This window comes from Amphiura filiformis, unplaced genomic scaffold, assembly GCF_039555335.1.
Source record: "Amphiura filiformis unplaced genomic scaffold, Afil_fr2py scaffold_31, whole genome shotgun sequence".
Taxonomy (NCBI): Eukaryota; Metazoa; Echinodermata; class Ophiuroidea; order Amphilepidida; family Amphiuridae; genus Amphiura; species Amphiura filiformis.
The window spans coordinates 765,279-790,838 of record NW_027305495.1 but is presented as its reverse complement, the minus strand read 5'-3'; the positions used below and the strand labels follow the sequence as shown (position 1 = coordinate 790,838).

General features: G+C 36.8%; 1 protein-coding gene across 14 annotated transcripts in view; it reads left to right on the top strand.

The window, feature by feature from the left end:
• Positions 1-25,560, top strand: part of LOC140143876 (muscleblind-like protein 1) — a 485,567-nt gene that overhangs the window by 243,443 nt on the left and 216,564 nt on the right. For 6 of the 14 annotated variants that reach the window (XM_072165696.1, XM_072165698.1, XM_072165695.1 and 3 more), the window contains exon 1: positions 139-815. The exons of 2 other annotated variants lie outside the window; for them this stretch is intronic. In XM_072165696.1, coding sequence (XP_072021797.1) covers positions 654-815 — 162 coding nt within the window. In that variant the 5' untranslated portion in view covers positions 139-653. Of the gene's footprint in view, positions 1-135; positions 816-25,560 lie in introns of those variants that run through there. 6 more of the 14 variants (XM_072165692.1, XM_072165690.1, XM_072165705.1 and 3 more) reach the window with 3 other exon arrangements.

The following is a 25,560-nucleotide window of genomic DNA, read 5'->3' as shown; positions in this document are numbered from 1 at the left end:
AAGGGGAAAACTGGAAAACCGCTTCGCCTAGCTCCAGCTTTTATTATTTTGTTTAAGAAAGGGGTAAAACTTGTGCCTGTCTATAGTGTATTATAGAACCACCTTGGATTGCCGTCTGAACTTGTATCCAAGAAACATATCAGTGCGTGGGGAAAATCTCAAATTCTTATGGGCCACATGAGTTTTTCTACACCAAGACAACTACTGATCCCTGACCCCTGCAGCAGTATACTCTGGAAAAGTGAATTCACATCGACTACGAGGTCTGGACCTTTCCACAAAACAAGCTAAAGAGAGAAATCTGTTGTTGCTAAGCACATACATGACTTACAGAGATCTTTATGCCGTACATGTACTTTTTTTTAATGTGTGCATAGTGTCGGCTGTTCAGTGTGCTATATTCATGAGTTTCGACATAGTGTGCTAGCAAGCTTTAGTGTAGCTACCTGCTGCAGAAAAAAAAATATAACTTGCTGAATTAGAAGCAGCCACCGTAGCCCAGCCCTGCAAGCGCCCTGAAGGAGGAGGAGGAAGTGGAAACCACGTGAGTGACGACGACGTCGGGAGAGTCGAGTGAGACACACGGTGAAAGAGAGGAAAAAAAAAGAGGCGTCCTCCTATTTTGCAGTAGTAGTGGCTAGCTTGGGGAAAGTATGGCAGTAGTGCGAGATACACAATGGCTAATGCTTGAAGCTTGTCGCGAGTATCAGCGAGGAACATGCAAAAGAACTGACACTGAATGCAAATACGCGCATCCTTCCAAATCCGTTACCGTCGAGAACGGACGAGTCACAGCCTGTTTCGACTCACTTAAGGTAAGAGTCTTTGATCATTCTCAATTTTTTTTTATTCGGTCGGTTAGGCGACTGTCTCACTCCTCTCTCATGATCATCACATCCAATTTTAGTTTCATTTATTATTCCAACTCACTCATTGACTATCTGACTAGGTTTTTTTTTTGCACATGGTGAGTATCGGTTAAGTTATTGTGCAATGTCCCGCGTCGACGATTCAATTAATGCATTCACCTGTGAATAGATCCTATACAACCATGACCTTGTCTATTTATCAATCACTTTTTTTATATTATTCCTTTATCCACAATTAAAACGAGGTATACCCACGTTAGTCTCCCAGACAACGAGCGATGTTACGGTTTATTGCACACAGCGTCTGTAGCGATCAGCTACACGCTTTTCATTTCAACAATAATTTCTTTATTTCCTGTTCCAAATAATGCACTATAATCTATTTTTAAAATCAAAAGTAAAAAACATTTGGTAGATTTTGACCTGGTGATCCCAGCATTGGATATGAGCCAATGCTATTGCAGAAATACAACATGAACGCTGCAGAGCGAATGCTGTTTTACCTTTTACATGCAGACGACGGTTGGTAACTTTTTCCCTCAAATTTACTAAAACATTACAGAATTGTAAATTTATGTTACCATATTTGGAAATCTATATGCAAAATGCATTCAAATGAGTGCAAACAGGTGTTTTTTATATGATAGGGATGAAATTTGATAAAAAGTCTTTCAATTTTGTGATTTTTTTTGTCATGCTGGGATGTACAGTATACAGAAGTACATGTAGCATGCATAGTATTTCTGTTTGCAGCAGCAGCGCATTTTGATATTTGATTTGTTCTCCGAGTTGAACTTGGAGGCCCCTGCAGCCAGCCAGGTAGCATACCTGTTAATGTCATAACTCAGGTTTTATAAAATGACAATATCATGAAATAAATATTCCCATAAAAAGGAAGGGGATGGTCTCAAAGGAGTATATATGAAAGTTAGACTGTCAAACAAAGTGCACCTTTTTGATGCATTGAGTTATTCATGTGATGCCTCATTCTGATTAGGTTCACTTGCCCTTCTTACTTTTGGATATTCTGGTCATAATTTCCTTAGGCCTGTATTACATCATTCGTTCATTCATTCATTCATTTATTATTCATTCATTTATTATTCATTCATTCATTCATTCATTCATTCCAAGTTGATTGCATAATTTTCATTCTCATTAATTTATTCATTCTTCAGACCTGTATTACCTTATTTGTTCGTTGTTTGTTCGTTCATTCATTCATTCATTCCATGTTAATTATATAATATTCATTCTCCTTTGTTCATTCATTCATTCATTCATCCATTCATCCATTCATTTTTTATTTGTTCATTATTTTTCATTTCATTTCATTGGCTTTCACTATTTCATTAATTGTTTGGAACATTCTACCTAAAATGTTGTTCCCTAGAGGTGAATTTGAATACAATACAACATTTATCTTATCATTTCCATTTCTATTAAACTCAGCAGTAAATACTACCACACATACCCTTTCACCTATAATGCTCCTGTATAATAATACTTTTAAATTTAATATGAACTTGAATAGGAGACATGGATTATACATCAAAGTTCACATATCTTAACCCCAGTAATATGGTTAGCTATAATCTGGCAGGCCTGATGTTTCAAATAATTCTGGATATGGGGTGGGAGTACTGAACGGATATCCCAGGCACTACCAAGGGAAATTCATCTGGTAGTGGCATAGCTGGGGGAGGGGAGCCCCTCAATCATGGGTGTTAAATGTTAATCCTGTGGGGATGTGTCCCCCACCTTTTGGCAAAATGACACAATTTTTGTTCTTTTCAGCCACTTTTTGACAATTCAGACTAATTGTCCCCCCCCCCCACATTTCAAGCTGAATTGGTGCTAAAGCCCCCTCTTTAATGCTTTTGCAGGTTTATAATAAACTGATAGCCTTTACAAGTATCTATAATGGACAGAGTCCAGATTCCCTCCTGTTCTGTCATACCACTTGCCTACCCCTCCCCCCTTTTTCCAGTCATAATAGAGGATCTCTGATGAGAGTGGTGAATGGTGATAATGATTAGCAGAAGGATAAAATATTATGGATCTTTGGTTGTCAATTTTCTCACATATTTGGACCTTTTTAGGGGGGAGCAAAAAGTAGACCCATGTAGAATGAGCTCAATTTGATGATGCTTTGAGCTGTAAAGCTGTGTCGTGATATTACTCTGTACTTCAGAATGAACAGATTATATTAAGAATTTTGTTTTCAAATAAGGGAAAACTGAACTTGACACAGTGTGTAGGTGGTATGCAGATAACATGATGCTTCTGTAGACATAACTAAATTTGATCATGAAACTTTTCTCTGAGTCCATTATCATAGAGCTGCTCCATGATTCAACTGCATACTTCACTTCAGCAGAGTATGCTATAATAAAATTTACTTCGAAGACTGTTATATATCAAAAATATGAAAAATATCAAATTTTAATAATTTGTCATAAAATTTGTAGGCCTATTACATCGTGATTTTCAAAAATTAAAATTATTTGATATCAGAAAGACATTCTTCGTATTAGGAATGCAATTCCATAATGTCTGATGTGCTCTCATGTCCCACAAAAAATACTATCGAAATGCCCATTCCAAATCCCTTAAGTACTCTGTTTAATTTACTCAAGGTTGTGTTTGTATAAATGAATTCAGTTATATAAACACAGCCTCATGAAAAGGTCATGTTGACATAAATTAATTGACTGTGTGCTTAAAGTATCATTAAAAGCAAAACAACAAGCACATACAGGCAAGTATTTTGCCAGTATCAATAAAACTATAATGAGGCTATTAATGTAGCCCAACTGTACGTACAATCTGGCAATACCGCTAAATCTTAAAGCAATGAAAAATATCTGTTGCAATTTTCGGATTTGCATAAAAGTAATTCTAGTTCATCCAAGTTGTAAAACAATTATTTCTTTTAATACAAACACATTCCTTGGTAAGACAACTTTATAGCACTGTTTGAATATCAACATGAAGTAGTAATGACAAATTTAAATGTACACTATCGCCTCTGTAGTTTCCTGATTACATAGACAGCACGATTATTTTATTTTTATTCTGCAACGCTGTGAGGAAATAAGTATGCCAAAACCCATCGCAATAAGGACGAAAAATGCTTTGCATTTTTCGCCCAAAAAAGTATTTGTAGAGAGAGGGGAAACCTGAACTTGACAACAGTGTGGGCACAGGTAGTTTCTCAGTCCAGATTCTATGTGCAGACATAAATCTAAATTTAGATGATTTGACCCATGAAGTTGCCCTTTTTAGGGAGCAACTTGCTAGAAACCACAGCGATTACTGCGGTCATGTGGCTATCGGCTGATCAGTGCCAGAAGTGGGTAAGTGCAATAGCTGCCATGTGTAGACATGGACCCTGGAAAAGAGCCCATGGTGTAGATCAGTATAATATACATGTACTGTGTGTAAATTGTCAAATGTTCACAGGGTAGCTATTTGCACTTACCCACTTCTGGCACTGAGCAGTTGCTGTCTTCAACCCTGTTGATGTATGGCAGTATAATGTAATAAACAACATAAGAAATGCTGTGTTTTGGCTTGGGGATGCATGTGTAATAACAAGGCAGACTGGGTTTAATAGCCAGGATTTATTTTGGGGGTGCGGGACCTTTTTATGAATTTTTCTTTCAAAAAAGGGCTAATTTCAAAGTTTTCCTGAAACAAGTGAACCTTTTAGTACATACTCTTGTGTCATAATATGTAGTTCTGTGGAAATCTTCGGTAGAATCTTACATTTTTTCCACTTGGTACATCATAAAATTATAAAAAAATATGGTTTACATTTTTAGCGGCCATCTTGGTAGAGTGGCGGCCATCTTGAAATCATAAATTTAACATTGCTCCAATCTTGTTGAATGATACAGCAAATTATTCGTCTGATTACTAGGATTTCAAAAATGTATAGTTTACTGCACTGATGTAAAGGTGATAGAGCATTTAAAATAACCTTTTTCAAATAATTTTCTCCCATTTTTCACAAATTTATGATTCAACTGCTATTAATATGTATAACTCAAGCAGAAAAAAAATCAAATCATACCACAAAATATAACCCGTAATGATACCCACTCATTTAAGCTCCTTCCTTGATTCATGTAGTTATATTTCCCAGTGTGCATTGCTTTCATACATTTTGCATAAGTCTCACATTTTTTTCTCCAAATCCTGACAAGATTAACATATAAAATGTCATTGTGTGTTGCAAAGCCTGTCTCAGGTAGCTGAGGTAGGTAGAAACGGTGAAAAACAACTGAATAGGAGTGCGGATATCCGGAGTACAAGTGTTTGAAAAATCTACCCTTCTGAGTTAAAACGCATTATATTATCTTTGACTTTTATTAAGTAAAGTAGGAGATACTTTGGTTTATTTGGCTATTCCAGGTGAAATCTTTACCCCCTATGGAAGACATGACCTTAATCTCCCACACTGGGGGTGCAGACTTCAAATGGAGTTCCGAGTCACCCATTCAGGGACACCCATTTGAAATTCACACTATGGAAGAGTAAGGCCATGTCTTCCATAGGGGTGTATGAATTTCAACTGGAATAGCCCATTATGGGAGAAAAGTAGTAAACTTGGGCTATTCAATTTGAAATCCATACACCCTCTAATGGAAGACATGACTTTGCTCTTTCACACAAGGGGTGTAAATTTCAAACGGAGTCACCAATTCAGGTAACTCAATTTGAAATTCACACTCCCTGTGTAGAAAATTAAGGTCACATCTTGCATAGGGGGTGTATGGATTTCAACTAGAATAGCTTATTTTGGGAGTAAAGTACAATGTTGGAAGAAAAAAGATGAGTGTTTTGTTGCATTTTAGATTTTTTTTAACCTGTTGATTCTCTCTCATACCACTCAACAAGAGTTTTAAGATTAATTTAGAGGCTCTGAAAGGTTCTTTTGGAAATGAGACTAAATGGGCTATTCCATTTGAAATCCACACTACCCCTGTGGAAGATTTTGGAAATATGTTGCACAGAGGGAGTATGAATTTTAAATGGAATTAGCACAGGGCAGCTCCATTTGAAACTCACACTCCCTCTGTGAAAGATTCAGGTTAAAGCTTTCTCAGAGGGTGTATGAAATTCAAATGGAGCTGCCTAATGTGAAAATTCCATTTAAAATTCATACTCCCTCTGTGAAACATATTTCCAAAATCTTCCACAGGGGTAGTGTGGATGTCAAATGGAATAGCCAATTAGGTTGGTTTCCCTTAAGTTCAATTTGTGAGACGGAGATGGTGGGTGTTTGTTGATTATTATCTCAAAGGAAAGTGGGTTCTTTTTCAAATGATATATTCAATTTTGGAGCAGACTTTAGGAAAGGGGGCAAACAAATTAACCGATAATTGCGGATAGAGTGGGAGTAGCGTCGACATTGATAATGATATGTATATAATCAGCAAAATCTGGGACATCTCCAGGAATCGGTATCAGAACTGAATTGGACTTGAATCATGGATATTATCCTGTCTGACAATGTGCCCAATTGGCACGTACCTGTATGCTATCAAAACAGCTCCAAATTTCAAGAGTAAATTGGTCCTGATACTAGGGTCCCGACTAGGGTGTGGCATGTTTTGTGTTGTTACAAATTGCTAGAGAAAATAATTTACAATAATATTTACATCCTGACAATGAAAGTTATAATTACAATTGAAATCCCAGCAGGAGGTATGGGAGGGCTCTATGATAATATGACCCATGACAGGAAAAAATGATTTTTCCTCAACATTATACTAGTACACATTAACTTTCTCCAGACGGGTGTCATTTGCAGGCGACAAGTTTAATTTTTTTTAATTGAAAAAAAATTCAGAATTGTAAATGTTCATGACCATATTTGGAATCAGCATGAAAAGTGCATTAAAATTAGTACAAACAAGCCTAGCATTCGTTTAGTGGTTCTTAACATAGCTCTTGATATTTTGAGCAAATTTTCATGTTGCAGCCTATGGCTAGCAGGCAGAGCATTAAAGTATGTAGGGTTTTCATGAAACAAAATTTGTGCAAAAACGTTAGCTCAAAATCACTGAATATATTCGTTGGATGAAGTTCAAAAGCAGAACATAGCTAACTGCACGATCCATGTCTGAAACCTAGGCAACTATGATGTCACTTCCAGGGCTATGCAGAGGTCAGGAATTCCCTCCGAGGGTCTACATGCACTGAACACTTCCCTGGAGTTCTATCAAAAACACTAGCCAAGATTCATATTCAAATAATAAGACTTAAAAAAAAAGATTTGTCTGTATTTTTATTTCTCTAAGAGCATTAAAGAACATGCATACCTCCATATCACTTTCTGCTACATTTTCATTTACATCGAGGTCAAGAATTCCCTTGGAGGGTCTACTAAAACATTTCCTTGTTGAATAAAACATACTAGCTGTACTCAAGATTCAAATAATTATAATATTCAAAGAAGATAATTCAAAACTTGAAATGATTTGTCTTTAATAGATCATGTTGGCCCTATACCTCCAGCTCTTTGTCACTTCTGACTGCATTTTATGCTAAATAGTTTTTGGCTATCGCAAAGGAAATAAAGGAACAAACAAGAAATGTATATAAAAAAGACAATGCAGTGAAAAAAGAAAATTTGACACATTTTTACCATGATACTGGTAAGCCAAGATTCATGTGATATGTATGATTATATTCAAATAGGGTCATTCTGAAAAATAATTTATCTAAATACAGCTTTAAGATGAAGATCAGGCATACATGTACATGTAGCTCCTCAGCTCCATGTCACTTCTCACTACATTTTGCTGTTACATTAGAATGCATGACTCCCTCTGAGGGTCTTTACCGAACACTTCTTGGAGTTGGATCAAAGATAATTATAAGATTCATGTTATATTTCTCTGATTAGATTCAAACACAGATCATGGAGACTTTCCAGGATCTGTGATGCCTCTTTCAAGTCAATACCCGGGCAATTCCCCAGCAAATTGACACAACCAGGGATTGAACCCATCACATCATACAGGAGAGGCAACTACCAAGGTCTGCCTTTTGATATAGGAGTGATTTTTAGCTCTCCTTAGTTGACCATTCTATCCTTACATTCTATTGTAAATTAGCTCCAAACAGCTCTCCTTAAAGGCTCCAGGAGAGCTATTTGATGCTCTCTTGCAAATTCCAAAAGACAATCCATGAAGTACCTTGCATCATGCACACTTGCTTCCAAGTCCAAATTCATTCACTGCCAGTGCCATAGAACTTGCCTGCATGCAAATGTATGCCTCCTACATGTATGATGTCATGCTGCAACCCAGTAACCTAAATACACCGGAAGTTGTTAAATTTGTCATGCCCTTGTAATTTTAAAAGAAATGAACTTTTTTTCTTTTTCAAAATACTAGAAAGCATGAAATATTGGCATGCATAAGAAAATGGGAAGTCTGTATCAAGGATTTACAATACAAATCATTGTCATATAATAGATTTAAATTTACAATACGGAACTCAAATTTTTTATTTACAATAGGCAAGTCAAAATATTTATACATATTAGTAAATTTTCAAGCAAAAATGAATACCGCTAAAATATCCTGCTGTATTGGGCTATTCCAGTTGAAATCCATACACCCCTGTGGAAGACATGACCTTAATCTCCCACACAGGGAGTGTATATTTCAAATGGAGTCACCCATTCAGGTGCCCCACTTTTTTGCACTTTGTGCAATTTTTGCACTATTTTGAACTTGTTTGCAGCTTTTTGCAGCTTCATGCAATTTTGGGTGCCCCACTTTTTGCCATCTTCCTACGCTCCTGCTTTCAGGTAACCCCAGTTGCAATGCCCACTCCCTATATGGAAGACTAAGGTCATGTCTTCCATAGGGGGTGTATGGATTTCAACTGGAATTTCCCATTGTACTTTTTACAGCATCTCTGGCAAAGCCAAGTTGTATATTATTGTCTCATGGTCCAATAATAGTCTTCAGGTGATCAATTTTCCTTTTTGGTTGTCAATTGTATTGTCAAGAAGAAAAAGAGTAGGTGTTTATTAATGAGTATAGTAATTGATGAGGTAGACATGAGATAATGGAGGAATTATGCGCTTGGATTCTATGTACAAATCTTTAGAAATCCGTACTGTCCTTGGCATATGAAAAATGGACAAACAAGGAACTAAGAAAAAAAAATGAAAACAAGATTGTAATGCAACTGTTGTCATCATTCTAAAAAGTTTGAGGACTGTGCTATACCAGATTCCTATTGCTGCAACCCCAGAGGTACATTTTTGACTAGCTACTTCATTGAGACTCTAGAGTAGAGTACCAATGCAGTAGCTGGGCAGTAACTGTGTTGGTACTCTAATGTGCACACATTGGAATCAGTAAGTACAGTATTTTGATTCAATTCCAAGTGCAGTACACGCAGTACCTGGGCAGTACCTGTGTTGGTACTCTAATGTGCACACATTGGAGTCAGTAAGTACAGTATTTTGATTCAATTCCAAGTGCAGTACACTCAGTACCTGGGCAGTACCTGGGCAGTACCTGTATTGGTACACTTATGTGCACACATTGGAATCAGTACAGTACAGTACAGTATTTTGATTCAATCCCAAATTTCAAGTGCAGTACACTCACTGGTACTGGATTGGTATGGTACTGGTACTCTAGAGTAGCCACAAAGTAGTTCGGCAGCATTGTACCTCTGGGGTTGGTAACAATCGGAATCTGGATGTGTACTAGTGCCTAAATACAAAGATGGAAACCAATGAGCAATTCAAACTAGACAACGTCTTTTATTATCTACCATCTGAGCAGGTCACTGTACTTTATGCTTGGTAGCAACTTGGCACAGATTGAAAAACAAAACAAAAGTGAAGCAACTTAGCAAAAGATTGAAAAACAAAACAAAAGTGATGACCCAGTTGGCCACAAGAAAATATATGCATGCAACTTTTGTCATGAACAATAGCACAACTTTTGATTTGCCATTGTGAGCTGGTGCGACAGGATCATGCACTGAATGTTCCAAAGAAAACCGTAACCAGAAGGTACCTCATGCCAATCTGAAAAAGTCCTTTTTTTTCCTGTAAAAAAACATTAGAATTCAGCCCCAATTTGAAGGAAAAATCACAAACTGTCGACTTTTTAACTATAATCTGCATCCCTGCACAAATAGATCCATGTACCTGAGTCTGGTGCCATGTAACACATTTCAAACAACTGATTTTGGGGGTGAAATCGACACAAAATTTACACATAATTTCGTCAGCCATACCATTAACTGACTGAGGGCGTCAGTCTACATAGTACATTCAAACCTCGGGAGTTTAGGAGAGCTAACTGTCAGTATTAGTTGTGAGTTTACCCAGGCCTTAAAATACTTGAAAGCATGCAATGTTTGCGATTGCGAAAGAACTCATGAAATCGAAGATGATACCTTACACTTCCCACAATGCATTTCTTCCATTTTAATTTTCTGTACTGATTTGCTATCTAGTGCAACATTGAACCTCAAAAAGTACCTCAGTTTGACAAAATATGTTTAATTCATGACTATCAACTCATGTTTAGCCAGTCTATTCTCAACATGAAAACAAAAGGAACCTGTATAAATTAAAGTATAATCAGCTATTTGTAGGCGTAGTGCACGTTTAAATAGAATATGACTTTTGCTAGGTCAACTGGCTCACGCTTTCTTTTGTTACGAACCACCGATCGAAATGATCACAACACAAAACCTATGGTATATCATAATTCGGAACAGGTGTATGAGCCCAGGCTTGAACCAGTGGTTACTCTAACGCGCACTATGGCAGCAAATAATGAGGTGATGCATCATGTTGCAAAGGATTCTGGGAAGTGTAAGCTATATTCTCTGGCATGAAATGTTGCTGCATGCCCTAAAGGACTTTTAGTGAACTAAAAAAATGAAATTGGAAAATTTTGAGCAAACATTTGCATACTTTTAGCAAAACTGTGTGAAAAAAAGTTATACTACTGAGACTATATGGTTGTACAGTCACTGACTGTATGGTTGATTTCAAGGTTACCATACAACCAACATAGGAATCACATTCAAGTTTAAAGAGGAACAAAGGATTTCTTTCTTTTTATTCATATTTTGCCAACCATGCAAAGTTGAAATAAGCAGACACAAAATTATTGTACCGTAAAACTAACTTCGAACATTCCAACATTCAGCATTATGATGACAATAATTAAAGGAAAACAGTTTCTGACTTGCCGCTCAAAACAAACAATGTAAATTGACGTTGATTGTTTGATACAATTATACAATAGCCATGTTCAGACAGAATTGAATGTCTTAAGGTTTTGAGCCTCCATACGTAGGAATGAAATCGTATGTCACCCCTGTTGAAGTTGTGTGCACATACCCTGGGGGGGTCACTCACTACTTGACTTGCTACGCACCCGTGTCCAAGAAAAACGTCTAAAAGGGTATGTTTTTCACCACACAGTGTCGTCAACGTCTTTTTGAAAAAGGGGTACTTATTCAGAGGGCATCGCCATTTAGGGATCCTTTTCAGCCAAATCCTTAGATGTTTAGGGTTAGTAATATTATTGTTTGAGTGAGTTTGCACTAATTTAATAAAATTCAACACTTTTTTAATTGATTATTTTTACTTTTGAGCATGTTTTCTTCAGTATCTATATGTCTGCAACATCAAAAATACACCTTGGGTATCAAATTAGCCCATTTTCCTGCTTACGCCACTTAGGGTGTAAATTAGATATTTCTCAGTTGACGCCATTTAGGGTATGGCTTTTGCATGTGCTACGCCATTTAGGGTAGGATTTTGCATGTGTTTCGCCATTAAGGGGTGCAATTTGGTTATGTGAAAATTCGCCATTAAGGGTGCATTTCAGAGGTGTTCGTACGTGGGTGGGAGGCACTTTTGTGTGAGAGTGACCTTCGGCTCTCCAGGCTCCCAAATAGTGATTGAGGGGAATGGAGGAGGGAAGGGGAAATATAGTTATATTAATTTGGGAAAACAATCTAATACGGGAACTTACTTTTTGCAACTTTGCTATGTTGTGTCTAGAACCGCCACACTCATCTCACAGAATTAGCGGAGCGGCAAAATGAAAGTCAAAGTGTGCCAACTATTTTATTTCTTAATTGTAGCTGTCCCAAGCCCAGGTTTGAACTGTTGAATATAGACTGATGCCTCTAGAAAAGGGAATCGCACTACTCACCATCATGCAGGAAAACCGCATGAAGACCCTGATCATGGATGCACATCACAAACTTCAAGCCCCTGAAAATCTCTGGGGGTTTGACCCAGGTCAGTTTCCCTTTGAGTGTCAAACCCCAAAATGTGTCTGCAGTTGCCTCTTCCAATAGCAATCCACACACCTTCTATGGAAGACATGATCATAATCTTCAACACAGGGAGTATGAATATCCAATGGGGTTACCTGAATGGGTGACACCATTTAAAATCTACACCCCCTGCGTGGGAGATTAAGTCTTCCATAAGGGGTGTAAGGATTACAACTGGAATAGCCTATTGACGAAACCCCTGACTGGACCTCGGAGGGTTTTGATCCTCTGAGCTCCTCAGAGTTTGTGCCTACTGTGTAACAAGCTAATTTGTGATTGTTCACAGCGTGCGGCCTGTTACACAAGGTATACAGGTGAAATACAACAATTAATGTTTCATGTGCGCAACAGCCATTATAGAATGATACAAAAAATAACTTTAATAATACTAGGCATGTTTGTACTCATTTCAATGCATTTTGCATAAGCATTTCAAATGAGGTTTTGAGAACATGAATTTTTATTATTTTTTGATATTTTTATAGAAGTTTTGTTATTTTGGCATCATGGCATTCGAAAACTCGAAGTGTGGATCATGATAACACATTAACAGCCTACAATGGTTAACTTGGAATGTGTCAAAAATAACATTAGTGGAACTTTGAAGAATTGTTATTACGGTGCATTGGATTATTATCATTGACATTATTTACACAAGTAGCAGGTAGGGACACAGGTTTGGGCAGAAAAGCTTCAGAGACTTTAGTAGACACTAGTAGTATAGCCACTGAATATTCAGTAGGAATGGAGCATCTCCTTTAAAGGACTCTTTTCAGAGCCACTATTTCTTACACAGGCAATCTATCTAGCCTATACTTGTTTGTACAGCTACACTCTAAGGAAATAAAATTCCTTTAAAAAGGAATGTGGCGTAATGTGAGCTGGACGGGATATGGTGAATTCCATGGTGATTAGATTTGGTATTATAATGATTTTTTTTAGGGAAGAGTAGAAGATGATCAAATCTGAGAGAAATGCTTCATGGAATGAAGCTTCGTATCAATTCTTGATTATGTGGGGTCGGAGTTCTGTTTTGGGAGCCTATTGTAGTGAGGATATTGCTTGGGATATTGAATATTGTTGAATTTCGTTATGCAGGGCCTAGGGTATATGATGGATAACTAGAAGACACAAATAAGTAAGCTTCCCCCTAGTCATCTATACACTCATTCTTGTCATACGACGAATTTCGACAAAGTGATGTAAGCGTAATTTCGTTTTTCACCCGACCTCCGTCCAGAAACAATCCTGAAATGTTGAAAACTTGGGGTCGGCACACTCATGCCAGTTTATCCTAAGGTATACTCTGTGTCTTTTGTAGCTTTTTGTAGCCAACCATGTGGCTAAGAGAGGCTAGGAAATACTTAAACTAATACAAAACAATCATACCCTCCTTTCATATCAAACAATACCAAGAAATTGACAGGCCTGTTAAATCAAGGGTAAGATCGATCGTTATTCTTCATGAACCGGGCACAGCCCATTTTTATGTTATTAATTCTGCTAAAAATTAATTAATAAATAACAAAATTACGTCATAGAACTCTATTTTAAACAGACAAAATAGCCAGTGGGGTTTCTTTCACTTAACCTTGCTAGGAACCCTTCCCAGCAGTTAGGCATTACAATGAATATTATTTTTGCAAATACACTTCTGACCTTCAACACAGTCATGTCTTCCGAATTTATTCCTTTCTCTGCTGACCAGAACTGATTTTCGTTAATTAATGTTTTTTATCAGAGATAGTCACCACAAAGATACTGAGCTTCTAATATCTTTGGTCACAATCAGTTAGCAGTCGATTCAAGCACATAAAGTCATAAACCAATTAGTGGTTTAATGATTGGTCAGTGGTTGTGTTGGTCAACTATAATTAATTGGTGTTGGTTTAAGGATTAGGTGCACCACGTGCAATCACTATGGACCACAATGGCCTCATCCAGTGGCATATTATCAATAACCTCAATTAAACAATCATAGTGCAAAATTTGACCTTAAGTTGCAAAGTATGAGTTTTTGTACTCACATTTTCAAAGGTCATTCAATGAATGCACACATGTATTGGGGTTAAAGAACTGTGCCCTGATAGATGAGCATGTTGTAGATTCTTCACACTGTAAACAACTAGTTCATGTGCAAACATGTTCAAAACATACATAATTAGAATGGTCAAATGTCACCGTCTATCGGGTTCTAAGAGGCGGTAAACTGGTTTAAACCATACAAAGGTCACGGGTTATTTGGTGTTTTTATAAGTCCATTAATTTTGTATTTTAAACAAAGAATATACACACATCATTTTATCCCGTGCATATCAGAAAACAATAATAAAATAAAATCCTAGCATATTGTGGTTTTATTTCTGAGCTGGGCATAATTTTAGCAAAACAATTAAGGAGTAAATCTAGCAAGAGTGAAATTAGAAGCCTTTCACAAAGTACATGCCTATATGTGGCCCCTCCGTAGAGTGCGCCACAAAAAGCTGTAAAACTTTCCTGTCCTGTAGGCAGCACCCTCAGGAACAAGCGTTCTTTTATGTTCAGACCCCCCAAAAAAAAAAAAAAGGTTCCCTAAACCTTTGGAGAACGTTTAATGGCACTTTGAAGAACCGTTAAAGGATTCCCCCAGAGTACAGCTGAAGAAAACTTTTTTCTAAGGGTTATATTTGGACAGTCCAGTATGATACTCTGCAGACTAGATGAGGGCAGTCTACATATAACTCCCAATATTTGTCCTGAAGAAGTCAGACCTGAATCCAGGTGAAAGCTATAGTCTATTCAGTATAAGATGGCACATGACCCAGGTCTTTTAATTTTGTTTCAGAAAGGACATGTTCAAGTTGTGGCAACATTCACGAAACCTGCCACACTTTTTCTAAAAGTTTCGTATCTTTATCTCCCATGGGGACCTGTGTACTTTTCCAAAAGTCATGCAATCTTATAGTGGACAGACTATAGGCAGTTCCATACTTGTTTGATAGCAAACCCATTAAAACTCCCGGTTAAAACTCTGATTCTGTGAAGAAATAAGCAGATAGGACAGGAGGTGGATGGTTACTTGTCATGCATCAGCCAAAAAAAATAATACAAAAGTTGGGATTTCACTTAAAATTGATTAAAGATACTCAAAGTTTTAAGTTACTGTCATCTAAAGTGGTTCATTTTGTCTTACATACACAGCAAATTTAGGCTATTCCAGTTGAAATCCAGACACCCTCTATGGATGACATGGCCTTAAATTCCCACACAGGGAGTGTGAATTTCAAATGGGGTTTCCCAAATGAGTTGTTCCATTTCAAATCTACACCCCCTGTGTTGGGGATTAAGGTGATGTCTTCCATAGGTGGTGTATGGATTTCAACTGGAACAGCCCAGTGTCACTCTGACACATCCTGTCACTAATAATGTAACAGACACAAATGTATTAATTTCAAACTTGACTTTCAAATTGGGGTACCCAAACTCATTCCCAAGTTTAGAATTCAGTGTCAAAATCTCTTTAACCACGAACATAGCTCTCAGACATGAGACTAATCAGGTTCGTTATATCACGGTACATCCCCTGGGGCATATTTTTTGATGAGTTCCTCGTTAAGTTTGGGTTTAATTAGATACCCGATATATGATACTAATTGTCTATTCATTAGACCGGTATGATACTCGCGTGTAAGTCGGCACAATCAGTTACTCGGTAATTTGTTTCTGTGTTTCTCCATCGAAAATTTAAAAGGATTCGCTCTCTTTCTTGATGCTATAGGCGCAGTTTTGTCACCCAGCGTAGATGGGATGTATAAATCTGATGCATACTTCAGTAAATTTTGTAGGCAAACTTTGGGAGAGGAATTTAAGGGAAGGAGGAAATAAGAATGGAAAGAAGGAAAGAAAATAGTAAGAAGGAAGGAGTTATACGAAGAGAACCTTTTATAGACATTTTTTACCCAATATCATTCATATAGATGGGACCATTAGGTCTATTTGTTCCAAATGGTTATATTTTTTCTTTAACATCATCTTCTATGGTGTAGGATAATTTTGAATTAAGGATACGATACATGATTTACCGACAAGTGACTCATTTCGGAATGCGATCATGAATAAAAAAAAAAAAAAAAAGTTTCCACAGGCTTCGTTGGGACTCGAACCAGCGATTCTAAACTTCCTTCGATTACGCGTCTAGCGCTTTACCGCTTGGCCACCGTGGCAGTTGAGCGGATGAGTGTAATGATAAAAGATAAATCTCATAATGCCATCTTTAGCCTTTTGTTTACTAAAAAGAGCTGCGTTTTTGTAAAGATAGATTAGCCATTTTATGCATTTAAATAGCACTAACGTTTGGGAAAGGTTTCAAACAAATAATAAAGACACTGATGTGATGATGAAATAGCGTAAAGTCGGGAATTATCTGCGTCGCAATGTTTTGTTTTGGTTTTAGGAATTTGACCTTAAAATTTACGACTTCATGACATTATCATTTGAAATCAACAAAAGATATTTCAACACTATATGTCCTCATTCTTTCTCTAGAATGTTTTGTACATGTATGTGAAATGGCTTCAACAATGGTTCGCTGCATAATGGTAAAAATACCCTTGACCTAAAAAAGGCGAGAGGTACCATATTTACTGATTCAGGCTAAATTTAAAATTGATATAAAAGCGTTTGTTTTTGATCGATTACAAAAATTAATTTTTGTTGTATAAAGAAATTGTATCTGGCGTGAATTACACTACAGTTTTTATTCCTAGGGCTCTTTGACTTCTTCAAATAATTTTGTTAATGATAGAGTGAATCCCCTGGCCCTCTATAATTACGCACAAAAGACCGAGTCCCCTTAAATGAGGGTAAGGTTGAAGTATTTAGATCTGTTTTGGTTAGAATTGAATTTTGGTGTGAGGCTAATTTTAGCGACATTTGAGAAAGATAGATAACTTGTACAATATTACCGTATTTCCTTGGAATAGTCGCCCTCTTTCAAATAAACGCCCCACCACTTTTTGCAACCAAGATGTTTCAAAAATGCTGATGTTTCCATGCTAGCTTGTGTAGTAAGCTTACCAAGTTGCACACAATTGGTCGATAATAGCATCGATAATCGGCGAAAATCTGTCAACCAGAAGTCGGTGTTCCTAAGTTCATAGTGTATCATTTCACATGAGTTTTAAGCTTACCTAATGATTTTAATGGGAATTATCATTTTAAAAATGACCGCTAATACCCCCCCCCCCCCCCCCAGTCTATTCGAGGAAATATGGTGTTGGATTAATGTAAATTTCAGTTACAAACTCTAGCTCTTTGACTTTTTGGTAAGGTTATTTGATAAGAGTTTAGGGCACAAATTTAGCAGCTCAGATTCATACACCCTCAATGAAAAACATAGGAGTGTAGATTTCAAATTGAGTCACCCATTCAGGTAACCCCAATTGAAATATTTCACACTCCCTGTGTGGAAGATTAAGGTCATGTCTTCCATAGGGGGTGTACGGTATGGATTTCAATTGGCATTGCCCATGAGAGGTGACTGACTGACCGTCACATATGCACCAAAACACCTCACAAACATGTTTGTTGCATCTTTTGTTTTCTTAAACTATCATCTATGTGCTGCTAAAATTAACCTAACATTCCCTAGTTTTAGCCATCATTATGTCAGTGTTGCCTGGAAATCCCTCCTTTGGGTGCAGTATTCACATGGAAATACACCCAATTTGTAATAGGTCTAACCATTTTTGTGTGCGGGACAACAAATTCTTAAAATGCAGAAATGCTTTCAGTAACTGTCAATTGTCTTTAGGAAAAATCCATATGAAGCTGTGCCCAAGTTCACTCTAAAGGGTTATATTTCTTCGGGGTAGCATCAGAGTGGGACAGAAAGTTGACTCTCTGTGTCTGGAGACAGAGTTAGATGAGGTACAGGACAAAAGACAACAATTCTGGTATTAAATTTAAAGAAAAGTAATATTTTTTTATCGATTTACAGGCACAAATTCCAGTGGGGAAGGGGTAGCAGTTGTCCCAAAAGTGAAATAATGGGTGGGTAGAGATCATAAGCAAGGGTGAAATTAAGCAGGATATGGGACTTGTTTCAGGCCCAAGAGTTAAAACTACTGTAGCCCACTGAGATTAAAAATCACAACACCAGACTACACTTTTTTTTATCCTGAACCGTAGCCCATCACCATACAGTCTATAAAGATTAAGAAATAGGAAATGGTGAACCAAAAAGAGGTGTTCTGTTATTAAAGGTCAGAATTTGGGAATTGTTGAAAGTATGCTATTGAACTATGCCATTATATTTTAAACCATTTTATCTTAACTAGAGCAAAAGTGAGTCCTGTTTGACTAAAATGAGTCCTGGTCCTGACAAATTCAGGTGAACAACAATGTAGGACTGACTTTTTTCCCAAACTTATTTTCACCCTTGATCAGAAGTTCCCTCAAGTTGCAGCAACATCAAATTCAGCCTGTTTGGGCTCCTTACGCAAAGCTCTAGCAACACTACATCATCCTGCGGGACACTACCTTCTCCATTACTTCCAAACATTGATGACCATAGCAGCGTGCATCTCTTTACACGCATCATTTTGTAAATCATATTAAGAAACATGATCTTGACCTTGAAGCATGAAAACATTATAACATAAATAGATTTAAACTTTAAATTGCTACCGTGCATCACAGACACATCTGTCCCGTGTTATTTTCATAAACTATTACACACATACTCTCTCCTCTCACGTGAAAGATTCCTTAACGCTATCGTTAATTCATGTTATTATCTAATGTTATTCGGAGGTAACCGTCCGCAAGTCCAGTAATGTTTCTGACGTGGGTATGAGATCGTGTTTATGGCCTCATTAGGACATATTGGTGTGACATATTATCAACAAGCGAGAGGAAGGGGGCAAGGCATGTGCCAATGAAATAAAGACAGCAACTGATGATTGATTGATGGGAGGTTTGAATTATTTCATGACGTAGATGACACATTAATCGTATAGTCATTTACAGGGCATAATGCAATAAGCTTACATAAATGATGGGATACTTGCACAGCCATATGGCTTTAACTCATGATTGGAAGATTCTGGGTTCGAACCCTGGCAGTCCCATCGTGTTATACACTAGTACAAGGTGTTTTACCTCTATTCGTCGGCTGTATTCCATAGTGGCGTATAGTGATTTTTGGTCATTTTTTTGAAAATTGGCACATATGTTTTTAATGATGTTCTCTTTCATTTTTTCTAAGTCTCATCAGTCATAATTAGCTAATTAATTAGTAATTAATTAATTAAATGTATGATATAGTTACAAAGTGAAATTGTTCAGTATTCCATAGTGGCGTATCGACCATACGCCACTTTTTATACACATTTTATAATTATGAAATATCGGCAAAAATGAAAAACATCGTATGTCATAGTGGCGAACACGTATCGGACCTATACGCCACTATGGAATACTGAACGATTTAAAAGTAACGCCATAGGGATTACACGGCGACCGAGGTGGCGTCACGGTTAACGTAAGGTTAGGGTATTGCGTTTTGTTCGTTGTCCATAGTGACGTATAGTTTTATTGTCAGTTTGCCAGCAATAGTATGTATTTATTTCTTTTGAAAAATATATAACAATAAAATCTATTTAGTTTACTACGGAAATTTCACATCATTTAAAAAATATAATGAATGTCTGATTTACACAACTCGATTTTAAATTGGCATTTCTTCAAACCCGATTTTCTCGAAAAGTTGTTTATTCATGGCGCCCACTATACGCCACTATGGAATACGGACGACGTATTGTCTCTCTCCATCAAGCCTTGAAATAAGCGGGCGCGGGGAGCAAATTTGCTCTTGTAAAGCCACCAATTGCTCCTGGTCCTTGTAAAATTCACATGAACCAGGAGCAATTTTCTAAAACAAATTGCTCCTGGTTCCAGTTTTGCACATGATGCTGTATTGCTGGTGTTGTATGCAGAAAAGGATTGTTATTTGAAACTTGCTCCTGTTTCTTCAGAAATTGCTCCTGGTTCTTGTAAAATCCCAGTGCACCAGGACCAATGTTCAAAAACAAATTGCTCCTAGTTCCAGTCTGCTTATTTCAAGGCTTGCTCTCCATGGATACTTCTATATTATTGTGCTAGGAAGGTAAAACCAAAGGTAAATCACTCATTGCAAACCTCCTATAACAAGCTAGTCAGGGGAGTTTGGCCAATGCTAAGAAAAGAGATGTGCATTTTGGCATGTGAGCATTACTTTGTCACAACCCGGCCCCTGTAATACTTTTTGGCCTCACAACAATGTGTTGTATATGGACTTACAGTAATATATTTTATGGTGAAGAGTTTATATTTATGAATATTAATTACCTCATTTGCATATTTTATCCAAAATTCCATTACTCCACTCTGAAGCTTAACACGCAATCACCGTTGGACTTGGTATGGTGATAGAGTATCATCACCTTTTGGGATGTATTGTTTGTGTCATGTCATATTTATGAATATTAATGACTTCATTTGCATATTCTTTGTTTTTACAAACTTTTATTTACAAACCTTTGATGTGGGGCTGCCTTAATTACGAACCATGTAATGAATCCGCAATTCTACGCATAATTCCAGTTAAACATGGAAATGGGTGAAGAACATTTTACTGAGATAAGAAAGTTGTTGCATTAAATTGAGAAGCTATGAACAATTTACAAGGGGAACATTTGCACTTAAATTTAAAAGGGAAAAATAGAAGGAGTACAAATGGGGTGGCATAACTGTTTCAGATCGCAAGATTCCGATTTTCCAGTTTCGTTTGTGAGATCATGAAACCTATTTCTTTATTAATTATTATCTAGACCTTAAAAATGTAAACAGATCTTTGTACTGAACATGTTCACCATTCATGACATTACGTTATGAACATTAGGCAAAAAAAAAAAAATTGTTGTGTTGCCCTCAACCGTCCTACCCTAAATCCTGAAAAATCAGGGTCGCAATTTTTTTTTTTTTTTTTTTTTTTGAATGATGATTTTTACAGATTTGTTCAAAAACTCCATGTTTTTCACTTAAAATTAATATTTTATTGTAAGACTAGTCTTTAATTGTTGTCTAACAGGTATCCAGAAGTCAAAATTGACAAATGTCCCCTAATTGAACAAGCATTATTTAATATTTGAGGGGATTTTTAAAAACTGAAGGTTTAAAAAAAAAAAAAAAAAGAAGAAAAAATAATAATCCGACCGTCCTACCCAAATTTCCCATTTTTCCACTTGAGGGCAACACAACAATATTTTTTTTTGGCCTTACAAAACGTGCTGATCGACCCATGTTAACTTTCTGGAAATTGGGCGCCGGCCAAAATGAAGCATTTTTTTTCACAAATTGGCCCAATTTTGGCTAAAATCATTAATCAGATTGACTCATTGCAATTACAGAATCGCGAATTGCCAAATCTAATTTTCGCTTGGCCAAAATCATGACATACGCCCTCTGAGTAACACCGCTGTTCAATCTGTTACGAATCTTGGTGAAAGAGTCTGTTTTTTGCTTGCCCGTTTATAAATAACATGTAAAGGTGTAAATGCATAATATATTTCTGGAACATCATTGAAAATTAAATGTATTTAGAAGTTGGGAGCCAGCCAAAAATGAAACAATAGATAAACTTGTTATTTTTGGAGGTGGTAAATTTATTACACCGAAGGGCAAAAAATCTTCACAGAGTTTGTAATTTCAGAATTTTTAAATATGATCAACATACACAATAAAAATGTATATATTTAATTTTGATAAAGATCCTGCTAGGATCGAAAGCTCAGGCCCCTAAAACTTTGAAATTATATTTAATTTTGCTAGATCAAATATTATATTTTTAAAGTAAACAAACAAATACGTGAAAAATGCGGTGCCAAAATGTCCACTTTCTAACATTTCGTATTCTTGAATTGAAGCAATAATGAAATCACTTTTCAAGCAGCGCCATTCAACAAGTTTTAACAAGTTCTATGTCGCATGGTACATGCCCGGGTACATGTCATCTTGTCTCGCATGACATGACATCAAGGTCTGTACATTTTATTCAAAGAATACCGGAACATTCATTGTTGGTTTGTTGCCAAAAATAAATTGGTGTGTATAAGTAATGATACTTAAACCGTCAGCGGAAAATCAAATGTCCCATGATGCATTGCGTGCATTTGAGCAAGAGGGCGTCCTCCTCACAGTCCTCAGCAAATGTTACAACATAGCTTTAATGCTCTGCATGCTAGCCATAGACTTCAATGTAAAATTCCAATTTTTGAGATATTGTTTCAAAATATCAAGAGCTTTCTTAAGAACCACTGAACTAATACTAGGCTTGTTTGTACTCATATTAATGCATTTTTCCCACAAATATTGCCATGGAAATTTACAATTCTGAAACTTTTGAATTAAAAAAACACTTTGAAATTTGTTGTGTGCAGCTGACACCGGTGTGGAGAGAGTTAATTTTTGTAGATTATGTGATTAAGAAAAACTTTACAACTGATTCTGATCACCTTCCCCATTCTTTTTGCTTTATAAAAATGATTATATTAAGATATGTGACGTGTCATGTCAAACGGAGACACTTTTGGGCAGGATCGTAAAATGGAGATATAGCCAAAAATCTGCTGATTTTTTTCACAATTTTGAGTTTGTTGCGAATTTGTGATGTTATTAATGTTGAAAATATTGTCTGATAGTTTCAGACTGGAATATAACTGGCATCTTGTATTTTTTGAGACATGTTTCAAGGTAATTCCTACTCTCAACATTGTCAATAATATTTTTAAAGGCCGCTATCTCAATTTCCAATTTTATAATACCATAACTTACAAACTCAATATCATCGCTTAGGAATATCCGATTTCATTGGGGAAAACTGCATTGCGGAGCAAATATCTCTTTATTTAATATATGTAAAAACCTCAAAATTGATAACCTGCCCTAAAGTGTCTCCTTTTGACTTGACACGTCGCATATTAGTATTATGCAGATGTTAATGTTTATTTTCATATTTATTGAAGTCTTTTTGTGGCCCATTGAGTAGGTTAAGCCGTCCCTTTATCCTTTGATTTCCTTTTGCACTATAAAATTGATCCCAACATGTTTATCAGTTCTGGTTCATGATGCATATTACCTTCTTTATACTGTTGACTGATTATTGTGTGTTCAATGTTTTAGGAATTTAGATTGATTACTGTTTTGCCTGTTAGGGACCGTTCACAAGCACTTGTTAGGGGGGGCTGATGCAAAAAAGGGGGGGGCCTGAAAAATTTTGACCCTCCTAAGAGGGGGCCCTGAAAAAATGACCACAAATTTTCCTGGGAAAATGAGTTTATATGCTTTTCTATGGGGTTGACCCATAATTTTCATGTCAAAAAGGGGGGGCTCTGAAATTTTTGAAGGTTGTAAAGGTGGGGGGGGGGGGGACGAAAAAAATTTGTGATGAAATTTTTTTGCATCAGGCCCCCCTTACAAGTGTTTGTGAACAGTCCCTTAGGCTCCCTCACATTTGAACGCTTCGGTCCCCAAAGTGTTTAATAAAACGCCCACAATCTTGGCAAATTCTGTTTATGCAGTAAAATGAACATTATTGATATGATTTGGAGTGAAGAAACCATAATTAGCACTAGGTCCACAACATGCTCATCTATCAAGGCACAGTTCTTTAACCCCAAAACATTTGCACATTCATTGAATGACCTTTGAAAATTTGGGTACAAAAACTCATAACTCTGAAACTTGAGGTCAAATTTTGCACTATGATTGATTAATTGGGGTTATTGAACTATGCCATTGGGATGAGGCCATTGTTGTCGATTAAGTGTAGCTGGCACTGACAGTGCAACCATGGACAGCCAGACAGACACAAACATGCTTACCTGCATATTTTTCAGGTGTGGTTTGGTACCCTTTTGAAACAGTACCCATAACAAAGGAAAACATTACTCTGTTTACTAACCAACCATGTAACCAAGTTGGTCATGCATGTACACTCTAAATAAGAAATAGTCAAAAAAAATTAATGTCGAGTAAGGGAACAGAGTGGGGAACAGAGCAACAAAATGAGTCAAATGGAACTCAATATTGATTACTTTTTAACTCAATTTGAGTCCTGTGACAATTTGAGTCCTGTGACAATTTGAGTCCTGTGACAGAGCCTGACTGTAGGACTTCTTCTGATGAAGATGTGTGTCACATAATGAAAAATCAACCAAAGATCCTAAAATGCTGAGAAGGGTCAGATTTGAGTTGAATTCTGGATTAATTAAGTATGATATCATTGGTATGGAAACTTAATTATTCAAACAATTAGAAATTGCTCAAATTTTATTCAGGTCCTTAAGTTGTATAATTTTTGTGTTTTTGGTGTCTTTCTTTTCTTTTTAGCTAATGCTTTTCTAGCATTTCGTAATTTTTATCTAGCATGTGTGAGGCTGTAAAGTAAGGACTTACCGTACTTGAAACTGAGCAGAGAACTGCTTCCGAAACTCCTTATCTTGAAAACATAGAAATCATATCAAATTTCTTTTGTTGCAGCGGTGCTTTTGTTTTATTTATTCACGGAATGCTTGGCCTTATTCTGCAAGCTGCCCCCTTTGAATATAAATACCTACAGCTTCAATGTGCAATGACATAATATAATTCTGCTTTTATATCAAATATCCCCGGCAAATACCGTTACCAATTTTTAGGAGGACATTTTAGGAGTTCCAATTGTAGTACCAGGGTGGGTAGTATATTGGAAACTTAAAAAGCAAAATCTGGAGTTGGCTGCTACCATGGAAACATCTTTTCTACCAAAAGTTTTTTTTGACAAACCTCACTGGAAGGAAGATGGTTTTCATTGGAGACCAATATGCCCAATTGGTGCATTTGGCTCAATTATGGCAAATCATATTGGGTGCTTTTTGGTTGCTCTTCAGTCTTGTTCAGGCTGACATCGTGCAAAAAAGATTGTCTATGCAGTTTGGCTAACCTTTTTGCTAAGACTGCAAAGAGAAATTTGGACAACATGTTCAAAGTATCTGACTATTAGAATTTCACTAAAACTACATCACAAATTCTCACTTGTTCATGTTGGGGGTTCTCCATGGTTAAAGGTACTATATGGGTATGTTTTGGGGTACCTTTTCATTGATTTTAGTATAACGATGGGTGGATTTTAGGCCTGGGGGAGGCCTCCCTATCTGAAATGGCAGGGGTGTGCCTCGGCCATGTTAAAAGTAGGGGGCATTCAGGTCAAATGTACAATTACAAAAATATGGGGTCATTCAGTACACAACCTGAATAAAAATGGGGTCATTCGGTATGAAAC